At 41.0% G+C, this 20,421-nt stretch overlaps 1 protein-coding gene across 1 annotated transcript in view; it reads right to left on the reverse strand.

Annotated features, from left to right (window-relative positions):
- LOC137520706 (unconventional myosin-XVIIIb-like) overlaps positions 1-20,421 on the reverse strand; it is an 816,938-nt gene that overhangs the window by 530,204 nt on the left and 266,313 nt on the right. The window contains exons 15-17 of the mRNA XM_068238990.1: positions 18,047-18,137; positions 15,801-15,993; positions 15,526-15,606 (exon numbers count right to left, since the gene is read on the reverse strand). Coding sequence (XP_068095091.1) covers positions 15,526-15,606; positions 15,801-15,993; positions 18,047-18,137 — 365 coding nt within the window. The remainder of the gene's footprint in view (positions 1-15,525; positions 15,607-15,800; positions 15,994-18,046; positions 18,138-20,421) is intronic.

Consider the following 20,421-nt stretch of genomic DNA (forward strand, 5'->3'; position numbering starts at 1 on the left):
GGCTGCCGGAGGAGCCGGATCAAAAAATAGCGCATGTTGGAACGGAGGCCGGAGTCCGGATCCGGCCCGGATCCGGTCCGGCTCCGGTCCGGCAGAACGGACGCATGTGAACGGACGCATAGGCTTTCATTGCTATGCCGTGCGTCCGTTCCGTCCGTTCTGCAAGCGGTGCGGCTCCGGCACGGCGATTCCGGACGGCCACCGCTAATGTGAACCGGGCCTTAGGAAGATTTCTAAATAATTCAAATCATTTTATGGAGATGCTAAACATAAATTACAATAAACCATCATTTACAAATGATTGCCAAACATTTTACTGTTTTTTACACATAACTCAGCTGTGGGATGATAGGGAAATAGCCAGAAGGCGCATATATCTTGAGATAAGATTATATGAAACTGATGATAAAAATCTAAGGATCGCTACAAAGTGTTTAGCACTCTGGCCTTGAAAGCTTCAATTTTCAATTCTTATTAAAGACACACTCTGAACAGTCTATGTACAGCACTAAATTTGCATAGGCTTCTTGTGGGTGCTTAACTTTCTTCCCACAATTCAAAAGCATACTGTAAGCTTAGCATGCATCCTCTCAAAATGCTCTACAATGCAGCAGATACATTAAATTGAGCACCCTATGAGGGATAGTGTGGATTGGGATTAATGTGACAATAAAGCAAAAAAAAAAAATTATGATATAATGAATTGTATGCAAAGTATGGATAATTAATAGAACATTTGCAGCAAAAAAAAAAAAACAACTCATTGATTTCCGGTTATATATTATTATTATTGTTGTTGGTTTATATAGCGCCAGCATCTTCCGTGGCGCTGTACAATAGCATACAAAGTATAACAATACAGAGTATACAATACAACACTTGATACAAGACAAGAAGGTATAACAGCAAATACAAACAAAACACATTAACTACATGTTTTTTACAAAAGGTGGGGGATATGTACACACATTACACAGCATTGTGAGACAAAAGGGGAGAGAGCCCTGGCCAAAAGGCCTTACAGTCTAAACCGGGGGTCAGGAACCTTTTTGGCTGAGAGAGCCATAAACGCCACATATTTTAAAATGTAATTCCGTGAGAGCCGTACAATATGTTTCAAACTGGGACAGTGCGCATGCGCAGCAGAGGGCTCATATCCCTGTTGCCATGGTGATGTGTATACAATTGATCCTCTGAGCAGCGGAAGTGTCAGACACGTCTTCAGCTTCTCTTGGGTTTCAGCAACATCAGCAATTTCCACGAGAGCCAGACAGGAGAAATACCGACTAACAGCTTGTACAATTAGCTAGCTGACTTGGATATTGATTCACTTTGTCGGACGAGATCCCTGCACTTTGGCCCAATAGGCTGCCTGTCAAGTGACAGACACCCTATTGGGCCAATCAAAGTGCAGGGATCTCGTCCTACAAAGTCACTGGACCTGACAATGGCCAGAGTGGGACAACAGGAGCAGCTGTTAGTTTTGGGGTAGCGCAAGTAATTTAGTGGTGCCTACTACAGCAGTAGGGTGCCTACTTTGAAAATGTTACTTGTGCTGCCACACTAAGCTGCGCTGCTTGAGCAGTGTATCTTAATGAATCAACCCCTACTGATGTGTATGTGAGCCAGATGTAGCCATCAAAAGAGACACATCCGGCTCCCGAGCCATAGGTTCCCTACCCCTGGTCTAAACATTTAAGGTGTAGGACAGTAGGTAATATAGTAGGTTATATAGCTTTTTTTTTAATAACATTGCATCATACTGCCATGTATGCAATTACAAACCACACACTGTATTTTAAACTATGAAACAGAGCAGAGCTAATGACTGTTTGAACTTCCCTGCAGTAAAACCTTATCTGAAGCATTTTTTCTCCACTGTTTCTTTGATGTATAAGTGCTTCAGCAAACAGCACTGTAGCTGACCCAAGTTCGGTCAGCGAGCTCAGAGCAGCTCGGTTGCATAGATAACAAGTGCAGTTTCTTAACTCTTCCTGTACTGGAAATAATATGGGACTTTTTACTTTGCTACTTATGTTCTATTTCCTAAGGCTCATACACACACCCAACTATCTTTCAAACTTGGTCTGTTGGAAGATAGTTAGGTGTATGTACGGCTGGAAAACAACCACATGACCAACTGGTAACAGGTTGTTTGTCATATCCAACCGGTGGATCAATGTGCCCAACTATCATGCAGGTTGGAATGTGTGTACAAGTCTTTAGAACAACTTTGTTCTTTTTGAACGCAGACTGTTGTGCAGTTTGTCGTTTACTAGTATTTAAGTGAGTTGGTTGTTTTATTGGTTGGCGTGTGTGTGTACATACCTGTCATGTAAACAATTTGTTGTGCGGTTGGTCATGTTGTGCAGTTGGTGGTTGTGCATTAAAGTGGACCCAAATTAAAAATACAAGATTTCAGAAATAAAATCTATTTTCTAAATTATAATAATAAATAGCAGCATATTTTCAGCTGCATGATGACAAATATAAAATATTTTACATTTATTGGAGAAACCCCTCCCTTCCTTTCATATTGCCAGGACAGAATCCGGCAGACTGGTGGAGTAGGTGGTGTCCGGCAAAGGAGGAATTGCTAATGGCTGCCACCTGTATAACCCTAGTTATGCAAAGAGAAGGGTGAAAAGCATGCACTATTGCACTGAAATGCTCATAGGCTTGAAGGAGTGTTTAGTTATCTTTGTATGTGTCAGAGTGGTGCAACTAAATATTTTGATTTAAAAAAATGTTTAGTTTGGGTCCACTTTAAAGGGACTCCGAGCAGTGCAGAAACTATGGAAAGATGCACATCATTTTAAAGCTCTCTTTCTCCTCTTTCCAATGGTATATAAACCGCCACCCTACGCCTTTTAGTTTTCGCTATTTTCGCGATTGAAATTGCCGCGGCCGCGATTTCGATCGCGAAAATAGAGAAAACTAAAAGGCGTAGGGCGAAGATTTAGGTGTCGTCAGAAAGAGGAGAAAGAGAGCTTTAAAATGATATCCATCAAGCCATAGTTATATTGTATTACACAGGGCGACTTTTTGTCAAAGTCAGCAGCTGCATTCAGCAGAATGGAGCTGCTGACACTGGGGAAAGTGTCATCCTGTGTAATACAATATAACTATGGCTTGATGGATATCATTTTAAAGCTCTCTTTCTCCTCTTTCTGACGACACCTAAATCGTTGCCCTACACCTTTTAGTTTTCTCTATTTTCGCGATCGAAATCGCGGTTGCGGCAATTTCAATTGCGAAAATAGCGAAAACTAAAAGACGTAGGGTGGTGGTTTATATATCATTGGAAAGAGGAGAAAGAGAGCTGTAAAATGATATGCATCTTTCCATAGTTTCTGCACTGCTCGGAGTCCCTTTAAGTTTATATGTGTATATGAGCATTTAGCTGTACTACACATACAATTCATTATCTCATAAGTTTATTTTCAGATTCACTTTTCACTTCAGATTCCCTTCAAGTGGTGTCTGTAAAGCATTGCAGAACAATATACGACATATGCAAAAAAAAAAAAAACAATGCCTTGTAGGCTGCCATGGGCATAGCATAATGTTATTTCATCTGGAACATTTATCTTGGTTGGTGCATGGATAAGCTGTTTTTAGTAAAATGACTGCATGCTTAGAGAAGTTGAGTTTGCTGGAGGATCTGTATATCAGTATTGCAGCTATACCTATTATAACTCATTCGTGCTTGTTTAATATATTGTTGTATTACATAACGGATGTGTCTGCATGCAACTTATCTGATTTGCATGCAATATAGTGTGCTATGCTTTATGTTCCCTAACCTAATAACTTGCAAATCACCCAGGGACTCCAAACATTTTACATATTTATGTGTCCTTACTGATATGTCAGCCTGAGCCATAAATAAAGGCACATCCCATAATGACTTGAGTCTTTGCTTCCTGGCAACACTTAAATCTATTTTTCTGACTTGCCTTCTATATAGTGTGGATGACATAGTGCTGTCTTTATGGCTCCAGACACATTTGCTTAATCTTATTCTGCATAATGTCTCTGTCTTGAGAGATTCATCATTCAGATAAGGCAGCTATTCATAAACTTTATGGAGCTCCAATTTTGTTTTGTATGTTGTAAATAGCAAAGCTATCTACAAGTAACTGTCCACTTGTGTGTAAATATCAGATAAGCAAATCTTGAACTCTTCATGCTACACTGCTCCAGGTTATATAATTTCTCTTTATACACCAAACTGCACACAACAAAAGCCCAAAGACAGTTTCTTGGACCCAAAGGGTTTTGTACATCAGAATTACTGTCCACCGTATGTAGTGCCTACAATAGTGCTAGGAAAGTCACTTTTCCATATGCTCCTAAACTGGACAGGAATTAAAATATAAGCTTATGCAAAGGGCAGGTGATTTGTTTGATCTCAATATAGTCAGGCTTTTTATCTGGCAGATTGAGATGTCTGGTTTCAAGCTATAGATGCCTAACAAACTATGGACTCTGGTTATTGTTGATACACTAGCAGGTTGAGGCCAGGTATAAAGACATATAAAAACTCTTCTCTCTAACCAAACTAACACTAGGGTCATCGGTGGTATACAATTGTAGGTAGATATGGCCATGTATGGATACATGTGCGTATGCCTGTCATTACAGGTGGTTGACCCCTGATATGTCCAGCTTATGGTTTTAAAGTTTTTATGCAAAGTTTTGTATCAATAAAAGCTATCAGCAACCTTTTTCTACAAGCACTGATTGTGGCCACTGGCCAGCACCATTCCTTCTTTTTCTATAGTGAATATCAATATCAGCATAACTGATTCCAGACCTAATCCAGTCCTATCCCAAGAGCTTTGTATCCTGCTGTTTCCTACCACTAACCCTCCACCTCTCTGTCCAGGTATGGATTGTCAAAACTGTCTATAAGGTTACAGTTTATTTTTTTGTTTTTCCAAGCATTCTTTCTGAAAAAAACAATTAGCTGCAGAGACAGTGGCGCAGCGAAGGAGCTGTGGGCCCCGATGCAAGTTTTACATTGGGGCCCCCCAAGCACTCTATACATAACAATTGATACAGCGCACCAAAACCTGCCGAGGACAACCACAGTGTCAGTGGTGCAAGAAGGAAATAGGGAGCAGTTTTTAATGATTACCACTATTCAAAGCATCTACATAAGTGATTATTATGAGCACAGGACCAATAGAGAGCTGAGCTAATCTTGCGGTTGAGGCAAAGCCCCTCTGGCCTAAGGGCCCCAATGTGGTCTCAACCTCTGTACCCCCTATTTCTACGCCTCTGTGCACAGAATAGAAGCCCTCGTTATTCAATTTAAAGGATACATCCAGGCTCCAAAAAAATAAATAAATCCACTTACATGGGGCTTCCTCCAGCCCCTGGCAGCCATCCTGTGCCCTTGCCGCAGCTCCGGTGGCTCCTGGTCTTCTCCGCTGCAGAAGCCGACCTCACCAGGTTGGGTCTGGGGTCGGCTTTTTCTGCGTTCCATGCCGCGGGTCACGTGGTCCAGCCGACGCCATCAGGATTATACTGCGCAGGCGCAGAACTACTGCGCCTGCGCAGTACAATCCTGATGACGCCGGCCGAAACACGTGACCCGCGCGGTGGAGCACAGAAGAAGCTGACCCGGAACTCGACCTGGCGAGGTCGGCTTCTGCAGCGAGGGCAGAGGCTGGCTGCCAGGGGCTGAAGGAAGCCCCAGGTAAGTGGATTTTGTTTTGTTTTTTTGGAGCCTGGACCTTCCCTTTAATCACCTGACTAAATTAAACAATTGAACATGACTAAAACAATTGAACATGGTGTTGACACTCTCATATACCAGAGTCTGTTAGGAATGCTGTGGAATGGTTCATTTTTCTATGCCCAATTAAAAAAACAAGGTAAGCAACCTGAAATAAAGTTTGTCATTAATCAAGGCAATATATAATGCTGGATTAAAGGGTTTGCTTTTTTGAAACAAAATTGGTGCTTTACTTTGAAATGTACTGCAAAGAGTTAATTCATCATAGAATTTTCAGTTATTTTTCTTCTGTCTCTATTATAAACCACTGCAGAAATCTATGTAATACTGCCCCAAAAATGTTTGCACATCTTGATTTGAGCTTTAACACACTTCCAGGAGTTCAGTTTTAACATACTGCTAATGCATATGTCAAAATTCTCATGGCAAAGCCATAAAGTGGTCAGTGTGATGACTGTTGGTGTATAGGGAAACATGCACCTATGTACATGCACACATGTGCATTGTCACCCTATTCACTTCAGTAGAGCAGGACAGAAGCATCATCATGGCTCCAAGAGTGCAATAGCTCACAATTTCCAGCATCCATTGCCACTCACCTAGCATTTAGACAATCATGGCGGCACTAAGGTGAGTAATTCAAGTGTGTGATTTTTAATTCTTTCTTTATCTTATTAAATCATCCTCTTAACCACAATAGGATCATTTCCAGATTCATTTCCTGCATCACACCTATTATATAATGGCTGATTATCATATCTCCACTGTACTAAATGTACTGTGAACCCTCAGTGATCCTCTTGGTTTTATCATATGCAAAAATGACTACGTGTACAAGCATTTCTAATGCTGCATAACAATACTTGAAGGTCATATAGTAAAGGAAAAAGCTTGTCGAAAGATTAATATTTTATAGATCATGTGCATGTATTAAGCAGGAATCAATATGGTTTATGGTTTATATATAAATATTTCAAGCATGTGATTTAAATAAAGAAACAGTGAAAAAATGGAATGCCCACATTGTCATGTTTTGTAATCTCTTTAATAGGATTTGCAGTGAATAATACAATTTAACGTCCGAAGGCGCATGGACTAGTCAATAGTGAACTGCTCATTGATCTAATGAATCAACGTCATCATGCAACAAAACCTCTCAGCAAGGTTACTCGCATGGCATAAAACTGATTTTATAAATAAGAGCTTTTAATATTGTATATGAATAATCCATTTGGCGTTAGTAATACTTTAGCTTCGCAGTTCATCTCCTATGTACTATGTAAATTTTAAAACATATTAATGTTAATAAATCTTGTTGTAGCATGTTAATATAGTTATGTACACATATATGATCAAAGTTGGCTGAGGCGGCTGATAACCACCAGGAGGATTAACTTTGTAGGGCGACAGCCAATTCCATGTTGCTTCCCTGCTGGCTGCATGACATCATGTATGCGCCACTCCATCATCCCTCTGCCCCACCTTCCCACCGCCGCATAGCAACAGAACTTGGCAGAGTGACGCCAACTCCAATGTGCACGTTGCTACCCGGCCCGCTGCATGACATCATGTATGCGCCACTCCATCATCCCTCTTCCCCACCTTCCCACCCCCGCATAGCAACAGAACTTAGGAGAGTGACTGCCAACTCCATTGTGCACGTTGCTCCCTGGCCCGCTGCATGACATCATGTACGCGCCACTCCATCAACCCTCTGCCCCACCTTCCCACCGCGGCATAGCAACAGAACTTAGGAGAGTGACGGCCAGCTCGATTGTGCACGTTGCTCCCCGGCCCGCTGCATGACATCATGTACGCGCCACTCCATCAACCCTCTGCCCCACCTTCCCACCGCCGCATAGCAACAGAACTTAGGAGAGTGACGGCCAGCTCCATTGTGCACGTTGCTCCCTGGCCCGCTGCATGACATCATGTACGTGCCACTCCATCAACCCTCTGCCCCACCTTCCCACCGCCGCATAGCAACAGAACTTAGAAGAGTGACGGCCAGCTCCATTGTGCACGATGCTCCCCAGCACGCTGGATGACATCATGTATGCGCCACTCCATCATCCCTCTTCCCCACCTTCCCACCGCCCCATAGCAACAGAACTTAGGAGAGTGATTGCCAACTCCATTGTGCACGTTGCTACCCGGCCCGCTGCATGACATCATGTACACGTCACTCCATCATCCCTCTGCCCCACCTTCCCACCCCCGCATAGCAACAGAACTTAGAAGAGTGACTGTCAACTCCATTGTGCACGTTGCTCCCCGGCCCGCTGCATGACATCATGTATGCGCCACTCCATCATCCCTCTTCCCCACCTTCCCACTGCCGCATAGCAACAGAACTTAGAAGAGTGACTGCCAACTCCATTGTGCACGTTGCTCCCCGGCCCGCTGCATGACATCATGTACGCGTCACTCCATCATCCCTCTGCCCCACCTTCCCACCCCCGCATAGCAACAGAACTTAGAAGAGTGACTGCCAACTCCAATGTGCACGTTGCTCCCCAGCACGCTGCATGACATCATGTATGCACCACTCCATCATCCCTCTTCCCTACCTTCCCACCCCCGCATAGCAACAGAACTTAGGAGAGTGATTGCCAACTCCATTGTGCACGTTGCCCCCCGGCCCGCTGCATGACATCATGTACGCGCCACTCCATCAACCCTCTGCCCCACCTTGCCACCGCCGCATAGCAACAGAACTTAGAAGAGTGACTGCCAACTCCATTGTGCACGTTGCTCCCCTGCCCGCTGCATGACATCATGTACGCGTCACTCCATCATCCCTCTGCCCCACCTTCCCACCGCCGCATAGCAACAGAACATGTCAGCACTTATACAGCTGTCTTTGTGTCTGTACAGCCCTATGTCACCCAAGGGGATCGTGTCTCAATCCCTGATGGGCGACATCCATCACAGGTGTGTACGCACCTTAGGACTTATGACTTGGGCCAAACTTTAAAGCAACTGATCAGAAATCAAATACATGAGACACCTAATCAAGTAATATGTATATGATTCTTGTCCATCCAATTTTTACGATTGCTTGTCCACAAGCTCCCATTGGTTCCTTTTTCTGTCTAAGTACATTGATTGGTTGTTTGCATGTAGACCCAGAGTGGCATGTGCATGATCAACTGATATATACCAACATGCCAATCACTCAACAATCAATGAAATATTAGTTGATTGGTATATATCTATCTAGTATATATCTATGTTTATGAAATGCTACATGCTTCCATAAGCTACTAGAGGCTGGTATGAAAATGCTGAGTTATATTAATTTTCACATTAATATTTTTAACCTAAATTAATTACCTTGAAGATACCTAAATATTCATTTTAATTTCTTTCACCTCTGCTTTTATTATAGCTACTGCCTTATCATGCCATTGGAATCTATGGGAACCTCTGCACTGTCCTGTCACCATTTCTTTTTTGCTTTCCCCGACCCCGCTTTTCATAGCAAAAACACAATCACATCAAGCAAATGCAGTCCAATGAAATCTCATGTCACACATAATTACCCATATAATGGCACCATCTAACTATTGAGCCTGTGGAGAAAGCCTTTCTTCCTTGCCTTTGACATACTTCTGAGATTCCTAAACAGCTTCTGTTTTCACCCTCACACCTTTGATAGAAAGCAGCTATGAATTCTGCACTTAGTGGCAGCACAAAGAATGCTGTAGATTTTTATTTATTTAACATTTTTTTTTTATCAAAGCATCTGCCATTTCAACAGTGATAATACTTGTAAAGTAGATTTAAGGTAGCATAAACTATGCATTAATTACTCAAAGTCTTAGACACTGTACCATAATAAAGTGCCCCTGGGAATACTTACCTTGGAAGAGGAAAGCCTCTGGATCCTATTAAGACTTCCGCCGTCCTCCTCCGTCCCACGGTGGTCTCGCGGGGCCCCTCCGAAACCACAGCTGTCAATTTGTTGTGCTATGGCGCAGTAGCACCTGCAATATTTACCTGTTCCAGCGCAGGTGCAGTAGTGGCTCCCCAATGGGCTAAGGCGGAAATGGCCAATCCCAATCGTGTGCGCTCTACTGTGCAGGTGACTGCCACCATCATGGGACAGGAGTCTCGAAGAAGTGTGTAGTGCAGCAGCGCCTCCCCTTTATTCAGTTAGACATGCATTTACAAACACAAAAGTGTGGAATTTATCTGTGGTAAATGGGTATTTGAATGCGGATGTAATATATGCAGCACCTTGATTTTCAAGTGAACATTACATCCAGCCTAAATTAAACATTGTCCCTTAGTCAGAGGAGGGATAGTCACATGACACTGAGTGTGGTGCTTTGGTGGTGGGTCTCAACAGGCAAAATCACAGTGGTGTGGACTTTTTGCAGAAGCTTTTTGCCGGGGATCATCACACACAGTAACTGTCATGCCATTGAGTCTTTATTGAACAACGCGCTGGTTCAAAATGAGCGAATTTTTAATGGTTTTAAATGCAGTAAATTGTTATACTCTGCTAGGTCAATATTAAAGCATTTTTTTGTGTGTGTTATAAGAGACAGTTGTGGAACTTTATTATTCCTTAAATCTTTGTATCTAGCTTTATTTTCTTGTTTTTACAGCTCCCCACCCTTTTTGGGAAATGGGAGTTTCACACAAAATAGTCAATTCACTAAGAACAACTAATCTTCTCACAGTTACAAATATCAAAGAGTCTGCTCAGAAGCATGAATCCGATACTTCAGTGAAATGATCTGTGGCCGGCCCCTACAGTTCTAAGGAGCGTATAACTTTAGTTATTACCGCTTTGCTGTTCCTCGGCTTTCTCTCTTCAGCAGCAACTGAACTGTGGTCTCTTGTAAAAGTCATGATTATCACAGCCTAAAAATGACTGCTGTTCAACAGATATCCATCAGGGAAACACACAAATCAAAAGCAAGGTCTTAAAATGTTACTGGAGTTGGCAAAGTCCATGAAAGAAAGCAACAAACAGACAACAAATACAAGGCTAAGCATGCCTAGAATTCATTTTAAAAATATGCTAGGCTTGCTCAGTGCTAACCTATTCAGTTTATAGATCTCCTTGCTATATTATAACATTCCCAGTTATAGAGGCTAATAGTTTAATTAATAATACAAGATAATTCCTGATCAATATACCCATAAATAGGATAATAATAGAAAGGGCATATTAAAGGATGCAGAGTAGGCTGGCACCTTGGAAAATAACATTTGTGCTCCTTGTGATGCATAGATAATTTTTATATGCACACCACACCACAATATGGCCTCTAACAGCTGGAAACCTGATCAATATCAGTTCTCATGGTTCTTATCGATGGATGTATTTAATTTTTCAACCCAACTAACTATGCAACTATGTAACAGGAAAACACTAACCACACCCCATTCCCCTAACTCTCCTTAAAGCACCGTTGTCTGATGCAAAGGACAAGAGGCTGTTGGGGGGAAGGGGGTTATAGCGCAGGGGGGCTTATTAGGAACCTAGAAGCTACCTTTAATAAGAGGGGTACCACATCTCGTAAATAAACCTTACAAAGAAAGCTACATCAAGGTATGAGTGAATTTCCTTTTCAGCTAGAAGAAGTGAAAAACATTTTTCTCATGTCATGATTTATGACACTAAACATCTTGCACATTTTACAGCGCTGAATCACAAAAGAAGACAATTCATTCATGCTGACGTTTTTCTTTTCTTTCAAGTCTGGGTTCTGACCGCACTACCAGAAAGATCAATAGGTGCAGCAGTCAGTCTGCCAGAGCACCAGCAGACACATCATATACTGTATGGCGCACTAGAGCCAAGAGATCCAATCTGATCCGGTCTTTAGATATCTTGGCTTCTAGTGTGCCTGTCTATGCTACATATGTCGGCACTTTATAAATACAATAAATAAATAAAATAAATAATATACAACAGGAGTTTTTCTTTTCTACATGGTCATGCAAAATATATGCACATAGAAAAGCATCTTTAATTAAATAATGTAAAAATAACAAAAATGGCATGAATAAGTTTAATATTAGCTCTAATAAAAGTTGCGAATTTGAAAATTTCAGGGAAGCTCACATGCAACCTGCCTTTGCTTATCCCTGAAATGATGTATGGGCAAAGGGGATAATTTTTAAAAGACTTATTCGCATTTAAGAACCCCATTTACATTACTCAAATATTAAAGTGGACCTGAACTCTTGCACAGGACAGAAGGAAAACATAGAGAAATGCACCCTGTATGTATTTAGAGAATTTAGCCTGTCTAATTCCCCCGCATCTCTGTCTAATCACAAGTTGTAATTTGATCTCTCTCACTGTGTCACCTGACTGCAATTTGCACAAAAGCTCATTTGAAAGCACTGGATGCTAACAATATGTCTGCTTCCATGAAAGCAGGAAGTAGAAACAGTGCAGATGTGTTGTTGGATTTGTACCAGCTGTAATAAAGACATTTTTTTCTTTAAAGCTATTGCTATTATGCTGTTGCATATCTTTTAGAGCAGAGAGGAAGTTCTGAGTTCAGGTCTTCTTTAAAGGGGGGGTCGGAGGAAAATGACCTGTACTTACCTGGGGCTTCTAAAGGCCCATACACACGGGGTACGGCCGTCGCCGCAACCACGTGGCACGTGCGTGTTGCAGCGACAGGTCGCCCGTGTGTATGACGCGCGCGCCCCGAACCGTCGCCCGTCGGAGCTGTCGCCAGGCGATTGACATGTTCAATCGCCGGCTACAGCTGTCGCCGCAACGTTGCTAGTCCCGCGTGAGTATGCGGGCTAGCGACAGGAGACCTATGCGAGTGAATGGAGCATCCGGCCGGGGGATGCTCCATTCACAAACAGCTGCCTTTCTGGCGAGACGTGTGGACAGCTGTCGCCGGCAGGGAGCTGTCGTTCCCTGTTCGCGTGCGCGCATGCAATGGGGGACAATTGTCCCCCGTGTGTATGTAGATTAATGGTCTCCCGCAGACATCCTGTGCCCACACACCACTCACCGATGCTCCAGTCCCCGCCTTTGATTCACTTCTGGAATTTCTGACTTTAAAGTAAGAAAATCACTGCGCCTGCGCAGCCATGTCTTCGCTCCCTCTGACATCACCAGGAGCGTACTGCGCAGGTGCAGACCGTACTGGGCCTGTGCAATACACTCCTGGTGATGTTAGTGGGATCAAGGGCGCAGCTGCGCAGGTGCAGTGGTTTTCCAACTTTAAAGTCAGAAATTCCACAAGTGAATCGGAGGAGGGGACCGGAGCATCAGTGAGTGGCTGTGCGGGCACAGGATGTCTGCGGAGGACCATTAGAAGCCCATAGTAAGTTCAGCTTATTTTTCCCCGACCCCCCTACAGTACTCCTTTAAGTAATCATCCTCACATGATACGCATTGTTATGTGGCTTTTGCCAGTGATCATCCTAACAAAAAATATTAACATTATGTGGAATCAAAGTTGAGATGCATGTTTGATCTCTGCACATTCTACACACAGACAGAAAAAAATACATATAGGTTCCCTACAAAGCTCTTGAACATGGGACAAAGAGTATGTCAACTCGAAGAAAACACCATAGCAGTTAATTATGCTGTTAAAATTTCAAACTTAAAGGGGCACTATGGCGAAAAATTGTAAAATTTAAAATATGTGCAAACATAGACAAATAAGAAGTACATTTTTTCCAGAGTAAAATGAGCCATAAATTACTTTTCTCCTATGTTGCTGTCACTTACAGTAGGTATTAGAAATCTGACAGAAGTGACAGGTTTTGGACTAGTCCATCTCTTCATAGGGGGTTCTCAGCAAGGATTTTATTCTTTATAAAGATATTCCCTAAAAATGATTTAAACAATGATGCTGGCCAGCTTCCCTGCTCGATACACAGTTTTTTGTCAGTTGGACAGAGCAACTGCCATTCACTAAGTGCGTTTGAAAATAAATAAATCCCTGAGAATCCCCTATGAAGAGATGAACTCGTCCAAAACCTGTCGCTTTTGTCAGATTGCCTTTCGAATAAAAACTTTTTCCAGTTGAACTGGTGTCTGTCTATACCTTCTGGAGAGGTAAGCAATTACCTCTCTTTTTACTATATAACTAGTGACCTTAGCCCGTTTAAAAACCGGTTAGGTCTGTCACCGCTCATCCGCCGCACGCCCGCCGCGTGCTCCAATAAACTTCATTTCCCTTCTCTAATATCACTGTGTGTGTCTCCTATATGATATATTTAACTGACATCTTTTATCATAACAACCAATGATTTATACAAGAAAATTATGATGAGTAACAAGGTTGCCCAAACTTTTGCATCCCACTGTACGTACTGTAGAATGCTTGAAAGTAAAACCTGATATGCATAATTACTACAGAAGCCAGTTTGCAAAATAACTCTCCAGGAAACAGATAAAGATCAAAAAGTAATTATGAAAAAAAAAATTTCGTTGAGTTTAACTTTTAACCACTTTACCCCCACGCGAACGAATTTCTCTGTCCCTTTTTCCATCCTTTCACCCCCAGGGATGGAGAATTCCGTACTTTCTGCGCTCCCGCTCGCTCTAGCGCGCACTCTCGCTCGTAAACACGCCGCCGGCCGCTCGCCCGGAGATCAATGAACGGGAAAATCCATTCCCGTTCGTTGATCTAAGCCCAGCAATGATCCGCTGCTTATCCGCTAAGGACGCCTGCAGGTCGCATTAAACAAAAAGTTACTGTTGCCATCTTGTGGCCAAATAGTAAAACTACATCCTAAAGCATTTTTTACATACAAATAAATTAGTTTTACACTAAAAATTAACTCCCACACTCCCCAATTTTTTATTTTTTTTTGTAATTAAAAAAAAAAAATTACAATTAAAAAAAATACATAAATAGTTACCTTAGGGACTGAACTTTAACACTGTTACTTTATAAACTATGGGCTTGTAATTAGGGATGGACGCAAAACTGAAAAAAATGCACCTTTATTTCCAATTAAAATATTGGCGCCAAACATTGTGATAGGGACATAATTTAAACGGTTTTATAACCGGGACAAATGGGCAAATACATTTCATGGGTTTTAATTACAGTAGCATGCATAATTTGAAAACTATATAGGCCTAAAACTGAAAAATAATACATTTTCCCACATTTTTTCCTATTTTCCCATTAAAACACATTTAGAATAAAACAATTCTTGGCATAATGTCCCACCTAAAGAAAGCCTAATTGGTGGCGAACAAAACAAGATATAGTTCATTTAATTGTGATAGTTAATGATAAAGTTATAGACGAATGAATGGAAGGAGCGCTGAAAGGTAAAAATTGCTCTGGTGGTCAAGGGGTAAAACCCCTCAGTTGTGAAGTGGTTACATTAAGTTTAATTTTAGTTATATTCATTTAATGACTTTCTAATCTAGAAGTAATCTACTGTAATGGACTTTAATAAAGTGATGGGAGACTGTAGAATGTATATATTTGTTTTACTTTTTTTTTAAATATTTTTGGGAATAACTGATTATATTTTCTATAGACACCTAGGCATTAAAGCTAATCAAGTAAAGTAATCCATATAAACAGCAATATTTATATCCAAATTACGTAATAAAAAAATCATCCAAAAGAATCAGCCAATAGCAAATTCAAAGCAGGATCTGTTGGATTTTTACTTTTATCACAATAGGAAATCTCTTTTGCTCATTACTACAGACTAGCCGTTGCACTGCTTTGAATTTAATGCCCAAAGATTATCTTCTCAAGGGAATGAAGATTTAACTGTGCAGCAGCTTAACAATTGGAGTTAGTTACCTGTAAAGATGTCTGATCAATGATCGCTACAGTGTTGAATGGAGAGTCCTCTGGCATTTGAAATGGTACTTCAATATTTTCCTGTGAAGTACAATATCAATAATGTTTAGTTATAATGTTTATTACAATTCTGTCAAGAAGTATATTGTGTAATGATCCAAGTTCTATTAAATTTAATGAACATATTTCATAAGATATCATTGAAACACTGTAATTTATGCGTCACTAACTTGATTGAAACAATGATATTTCTAATACAAGATAATTATTCTCACCTCATTGAACCTGTCCAAAGGTATGCTGAATGTCCTCTTGTAGGACAGGCACTGCATGCGTTCTAGCACATAGTTATGGCAAAGTTCCTCAAAGGTGCCAGCCCTTTCCTTCCTTTGGTGGCGTGGATTCTGAAATCCTGGGATATCAACTACCATAATGGAAGCCAGAGTCAACAGACTGGAGGACAAAGACCTTAGGAAAGAGAGTTCTAAATTAACAGCAGTATTATAATATTTTGTATTAAAAAAAACATGCTGAAGCTACCCATATACAGATAATAGCTTATCCTCCTTGGCGGTAACCCCCCCCAGACCCCGTGCGCTGCCTGGCCAATCAGTGCCAGGCAGCGCTGAGGGGTGGTTCAGGACTCCCAATGACGTCCCGACGTCGGTGACGTCATCCCGCCCCGTCGCCATGGCGATGGGGGAAGCCCTCCAGGAAATCCTGTTCTTTGAACGGGATTTCCTGATCTGAGATCGCCGAAGGCGATCGAAGAGGGCGGGGGGGTGCCGCTGAGCAGCGGCTATCATGTAGCGAGCCCTGGGCTCGCTACATGATATAGGAAAACAAAAATTAAAAAAAAACTGCGGTGCTCCCTCCTGGCGGATTTTTTTATACCGCCAGGGGGGTTAATATATGTACTGTGTTAAAGAGAATCTGTACTCTAACATTTTTACAGCAAAAAGCATACCATTCTATTCATTATGTTCTCCTGGGCCCCTCTGTGCTATTTCTGCCACTCTCTCCTGCAAACCTGGCTTGTAATTAACAGTTTTAGGCAGTGTTTACAAACAAACTAACCAGCGTCTGATAGGCTCACATAAGCAGAGTGTGTGAGTCATACAGAGCCTGTAGGGGGCCTGGAGGGGGTGTGTATAGCTTCTACCAATTACAAGCAGCCTTGCACATTCCACACATTCCAGCTTTAGCCCGACTGTGCCGACAGAAGGAAACAGATTAGATCATATAACAGAGATAACACAGCCACTGTGCAATTAGGAAAAGCTGCAGTAAGCCAGAGCACATTAGAACAGGCAAAGGAACTTATAGGATAGAAGAACTAAGGCTGAAAAGTTTGTTACAGAGTCTCTTTAAAGGGAATCTGAAGTAAAAATAAACTTATGAGATAATAATTTGTATGTGTAGTACAGCTAAGAAATGGAACATTAGTAGCACAGATATGAGTCTAATTTTGTTTCCAGAACAGGAAGCGTTAAGAAACTTCAGTTGTTATCTATGCAAAAGAGCTTCTCTGAGTACTTTTACACAATTTGGGTCTCTATTTTCAAAAGCACTTATACATCAAATAAACAGTAAGAGACAGATTTACTGCAGGGAAGTTAGGGTCATTAGGTCTGCTTTGGTTATAGTTTAAAATACAGAGTGTGGCTTGTACTTAATATGACTGAATTATGCATGACTATAAAAAAACGCTATATATCTAAAACTTTAAATATGAAACTATTCTCTTTGCCGCTAATGTTCTATTAATTATCACTACTACATATACAAATCATTACATCAATGATAAGTTGTTGTTTTTTTTTTCACTTCAGTGTCACTTTAAGTGGGTTCCACAGGATCAAAAGTCTTTGTGCTTACATGTTTTCAAACCTGTCCAAGACTGCAGAAGACTAATCAGAAGATGAAAAATTATCTCAGAGGAGAAAACTTAGGAGAAAAGGTGAATTGGATTGGGACCAAAGAGTTCAATAAAATGTTATGCCCACTGTGAAAATGATAAATTGGTTTTAGTACAAATCTGGGCACTCTGGTTTCCTCCCATATCACAAAAATATACAGATAAGTTAATTGGCTTCCCCCTAAACTAGCCCTAGACTGTGATGGACATATGACTGTGTTAGGGATTAGATTGTGAGCTCCTATGAAGGATATTTAGTGACAAGACTATATATGCACTGTACAGCGCTGCAGTAGATTTTGACACTATATAGATATGATAAAGATCTTGTTAGTGGTGAATTGAATTTATAAAGAAGCTGTAATTTTGTTTTACACCTTAGACTTCTGTGGACATCTGTAGGTGTTCTGTGTTTGTATATCCATACACCACAGACATCTAAAGGTATTTTAGCAAAAAAAACTACTTCCACTTATAGCGGACATTCATTCACAATAAAGGAAATAATTGTAAGTGAAAGTGAGTTATATTTCTTAAAAACGTAAAGAACATAATCTATTTGCTATTTAATCAAGAAGATATGTTATATAGACATTGACATACCTATTAATAAGGGACACAATAGCAGCAAACAGTTCTTCATAGAGTCCTGCTGCCATCCCTTCAACACATTCCACTCCACTCATTTTGGGCCCTAGGAAAAAGTAGGGAAAAAGTCAACACAGTTGTATTATTGCATATTTATTGCATATCTTCAAAACAAATACTGGTTCTTCATGTTACAACAAAAAAAGAAAAATAAGGCACATATTAGCATAACTGTGAGCAAAATAATTGTAAATACTTTAGACTGAACAAAATAACTATTATGTCAGGGACTAACTAGCACTTCATTTTCAACACTATGCCTATACCGTAGGTAAAATTTCTCTGAAGTGATCTTTTGTGGCTATTTAGGGGGGCAGTACCCTTGATCACTGTATAGTCGGGTTACATAGCTCCCTGCCAAGCAGCACATTAAGTCCTATAGAGAGGGAAGGGCGAAGGGCATGTAGGAGGCATCCAATTTCAGCCACTGCACATAGCAGCTGGCTAAGGATTCAACACATTGGCATTTTGCTGAAGAGGAAGCAGCCAACACCAAAATACATCTGTATAAACATTACACTGTCATCTAAAACAAACATTCATGAAAACATGAAAAGAGTACATGAAGATTTTACAAGATTCAGAGGGATTGTCATGTTCCTGGTAAAATTTGGTCTGATTTGGAGGAAAGGTCCAGTTTAGCAACTACTACACTTTATAGGAATCTTAGCGATAAATAGCCAGTATACATTGAGAGAAGGCCGGCTGCACAATACTAGTCCTTTGAATCCTGCTCAGGGTTTGGCAAGTGGCAACAAGCCAAGTCCCATAGAGCACACGCTAGAAGGCAGAGAGCTGGCTGTGAACCAGAGTGTCTGTCTGTGGTGAGTTAGACCACAGGACTGGGGATCCAGGAGTGATCTGGACAAATTAGTGTGATAGAGAATCATTAGGCCAGTGGCATGTAGACATTAGAAGGCCAGAGATGCAACAAAGTCCTGAAGATGGAAGATATTTGAAGAGTCTTAAAAGGTGTCAGATCTGTAACCATGAAGATAACCCAAGGTCAGGGTGTGTCTCACAGATGGAGTGCCTTGTATTGTGACTGTTTTCTCCATTTGAAACATGTATTTACTGGGTTTTTTTATTTGTTTGTTTCTTTTTACCTCAAAAGACTGAGTGCGGTTCTGTAACCTTGTTATGTCTAGATCTCTGCTGTCCACTGAGCCAAATTTCAGAACTGCTTTTCTTAGCAGTGTAGTGTAAAGTACGTTAGCAAGTACGTAAATAGCATTCTAACCTAGTACATCTAGGCTTCCAAGTGTAACTCTCAGCTGGTACACCATGTGAATCAAACCTTTACATTTCCCTGATGTTTGCATTCATTTGCGTTGGATAGTTATGTTTCTTCCTACAACTAAAAGTAAACAGGTAGTTTAACTGCCTTCCCCACTTGTGGCAAGATCAATAAACTGTGAGAAAAATGCTACGTTTTCTCTGTACGACTCTGCATAAGATACATCTATGCGATATAAATGTGCAAAAGAAAGTACCGTAAACAAATAAATGACAGTTTCTACAAATCCTGTATGAATTACCTCTCCCAATCATTATGCTAACACTCACTATTAATAGAGATTGTTGAGATACTGTTGAAAACTCTGAAATAGTACTAAATCTTTCATCCAGTATTCACTTTCATGAGCTAAGAACGGTTACACATGCTAAACCCCAGCTAGTGTGGTGCGGATTTGTAGGGTCTTCCATCAGTTAACTCTGCAGACTGCAGCACATGCCTGCAATCAATCAAGCATAAGCACACAATACAACAACAATGCACAATTAATCAGAGGTATGTCATATTTTGTTGCATTCTATATGATTCTATTGTCACAGTGATTGATTGCTGGTAATTCTATGATCACTTATAAGAAATGAACATAAGTAGTCCTACTAAAGCTATACATGTAGCTGTCAGCTCCAGGTTTAAAATTCCAGTTTCTGCACATATATATAAAACTACAGTTGTTTGTTTATAGGCCACCTGTAGTTACAACATTAAAGAGGACTGTCCTTACAGCACTATCAACATGTACTCATCCCTTCAATCCATTAGCAGTTTCCTCTATCACTGCTCTCAGCATAATCTTTCTTGACCTGGGCTTGTTGTTCCTAGGTGCTCCTGACATAAACATATTTATAGATTATTCTGTTACTGGTCAATTTAATAATTTACTTGAACTCTGTCTACAGCAATTACCAGAGGTGCAAACTCACACTACTACACAGCTTGAGAAAAATGCAAACGCCATACCTCTTTTGCAGTGCCCCTATAGGCCCATACACACGTCGGATTTTTCTGAACGACGGGTCGTTTGAACGTCCCGTCG

This window comes from Hyperolius riggenbachi, chromosome 1 (assembly GCF_040937935.1).
Source record: "Hyperolius riggenbachi isolate aHypRig1 chromosome 1, aHypRig1.pri, whole genome shotgun sequence".
NCBI lineage: Eukaryota > Metazoa > Chordata > Amphibia > Anura > Hyperoliidae > Hyperolius > Hyperolius riggenbachi.